The sequence below is a fragment of the Triticum aestivum genome, chromosome 1B (genome assembly GCF_018294505.1).
Source record: "Triticum aestivum cultivar Chinese Spring chromosome 1B, IWGSC CS RefSeq v2.1, whole genome shotgun sequence".
NCBI classification, from domain to species: Eukaryota; Viridiplantae; Streptophyta; class Magnoliopsida; order Poales; family Poaceae; genus Triticum; species Triticum aestivum.
The window spans coordinates 494552892-494555176 of record NC_057795.1 but is presented as its reverse complement, the minus strand read 5'-3'; the positions used below and the strand labels follow the sequence as shown (position 1 = coordinate 494555176).

The following is a 2285-nucleotide window of genomic DNA, read 5'->3' as shown; positions in this document are numbered from 1 at the left end:
TGTGCATGAACACAAGATTTATATTTTAAACACCGAAATTTTGTAAAATGAATAAATTGCATATGTACCCGAAAAAAAGGATAAATTGCATATGGCATCCAAACCTGTTTTGAATTGGAATCTTATAAATTAAATTCATATTCTATCCAAATTAGATTGCAGTTTAATTCAATGAAATGAACTCAATTCTTTTATTTTCTAAGATAATTTAGATTTGTTGGCGAAATAGTCAAATACTCCAATACCAACAAATTTTTATATATTAATAAAAGACTTTCTTGACCCATGAAGCCCATGTAACACGAGAATCACCAGGCGCGCCATCTCGTCCCCACCGCTGATCGCTATGCATTAGAACACGACGCCTCCTCAAGGTCTTCAAGCCGTCACCTGCCAGCCAACCACGCGCACCCTCCTCACACACACAGCGCCCCGGCCGCTACCCATGGCGCCAGACCTCGAGCCGCTCCTCCCCCGTGCCGGCCACCGCCCCGTCACCGGCGGCTGGAGGTCGGCTCTGTTCATAATCTGTAAGTCTGCCACGATCTCGCTCCCCTAGCTTTGGCTGCTCGGCTCAATTTACTAACCAGGGGTGGGCGCTACATGCTCTCCGCGGCGACTCAAGGGGTGGAGGTGGCGGAGCGGTTCGCGTACTACGGCATCTCGGCCAACCTCATCAGCTACCTCACCGGCCCGCTCGGGGAGAGCACGGCGGCGGCGGCGGCGGCCGTCAACGCGTGGTCGGGCGCGGCGTCGATGCTGCCGCTGCTCGGCGCCGCCGTCGCCGACTCGTGGCTGGGGCGGTACCGCACCATCGTCGCCTCCTCCGTGCTCTACATCACGGTCAGTTAACCCAGCACACAACACCTCTGATTAGTTCGTCGATGTCGAACGCAACTTTTTCCTCCTGTTCAGTCAACTTTTCTGTGGTTCTTCTGATTGTTACGGTTAGATCGAACCATAGGAATTTACTGGTTCAAGAAATCTCGCACGAGTGGCGCATGGAACCGTATAGTAGTACTATTTTTTGTTTTATCAGTTTAGACGCAACTGGTTGAGAATATTATCGTTGACAAGGATGCTTCATCGTTTCGATCCGGTGGAAGCGGAGGCACCACACGCGTAGTGCTCCCCACGTCGAACCGGTCTTCGAAGAAAGAATACTGAGCTCAACCATAAACCTTATTTTCTGAGACCGTAGTACTACTTTTTTATTGAATCACATGATCATCGCCGGAACTTTCCAGCTCAAATTTGATCTTTAGCGCTTTAGCTCACGCAGAGCCGCAAAGATATATTTATTGCGTCCTTTCCGATGAAGCAGTAGCGCCTAAAACTTTTTCGAAGGCGCACCCCCATGTTCCATAGCGTCTCTAATCAAGCGCTTCAAACTCCGTGAGTGTGTTTCGTTGCCTACCCATGTAGGTACTCCCGCCTGCATTTATCTGGGATTTTGCTCCCATGGTGGTTGGTGGAGCAGGGTACCCTGGCCTGCAACGGCGAGGGGCGGCCCGCAGCATCATGAAGGTAGAGAGGTGGAGGCGTGGAGGGCATGTTCGGTTCCCAGCATCATTTTTAGGCGACTAAGAGCATCTCTAGCAGATCCCGTATAATACCGATCCGCAAAATTTATTTACAGTTTGTTGTAGATCTGATTTGCGGAGCGAATTCGTGCGCTGCAGATTAGACGGCATATATCAAATTGTAAAATTTTAAAATAAGTATTCACGAAGAAACTTGCAACGACATTGATCATACATAGTTCATCATCATACTACATTGATCATACACAGTTCATCACTATACTACATTGTACTACCTGGGGGAGATCTGCGGGCTGTGCAGCGTACCCGAGCCTACGCTACCAAAATTGACGAGCACGCGGCGGACAAGCCAGAGCAGCTCAATCCTCGTCGGAGTCGAGGTCGATGAAGACCTTCGCCTGTTCGGCCTTCATGATGCGCAAGTCCGCCTTCTTGGACGCATGCGCCTGCGACGCCGCGACGCCCTGCTCGAGGAAGATCCGCTCCTAGTCGAGCTCGCGGCGGCGGAGCACGGCGGCCTCCTCCTCCTCCCTCGTCGAGCGCTCATACTGTGTTTGAACGCCGGCGGCCTCCGGCTCCTGTGGTTGAGCCACCTCCGCACCCCCGCTTCCGTGCGGCGTCGGATCTGCGGCGGCGGCGCTCCTCGTCATCCCCATCGCTTTCGTAGCCATCCATGGGTCGCTTGGCCTTTTTAAGACTCGCCGTCGGCGAGAAATTGGACGGAGGAGGGGAATCGCGCGG

At 52.1% G+C, this 2285-nt stretch overlaps 1 protein-coding gene across 1 annotated transcript in view; it reads left to right on the top strand.

The window, feature by feature from the left end:
- Positions 1-346: 346 nt before the first annotated feature.
- Positions 347-2285, top strand: part of LOC123134453 (protein NRT1/ PTR FAMILY 5.10) — a 24726-nt gene continuing 22787 nt past the window's right edge. Inside the window, exons 1-2 of the mRNA XM_044553709.1 lie at positions 347-530; positions 626-843. Of these exons, the coding sequence (XP_044409644.1) occupies positions 446-530; positions 626-843 (303 nt within the window). The 5' untranslated portion in view covers positions 347-445. The remainder of the gene's footprint in view (positions 531-625; positions 844-2285) is intronic.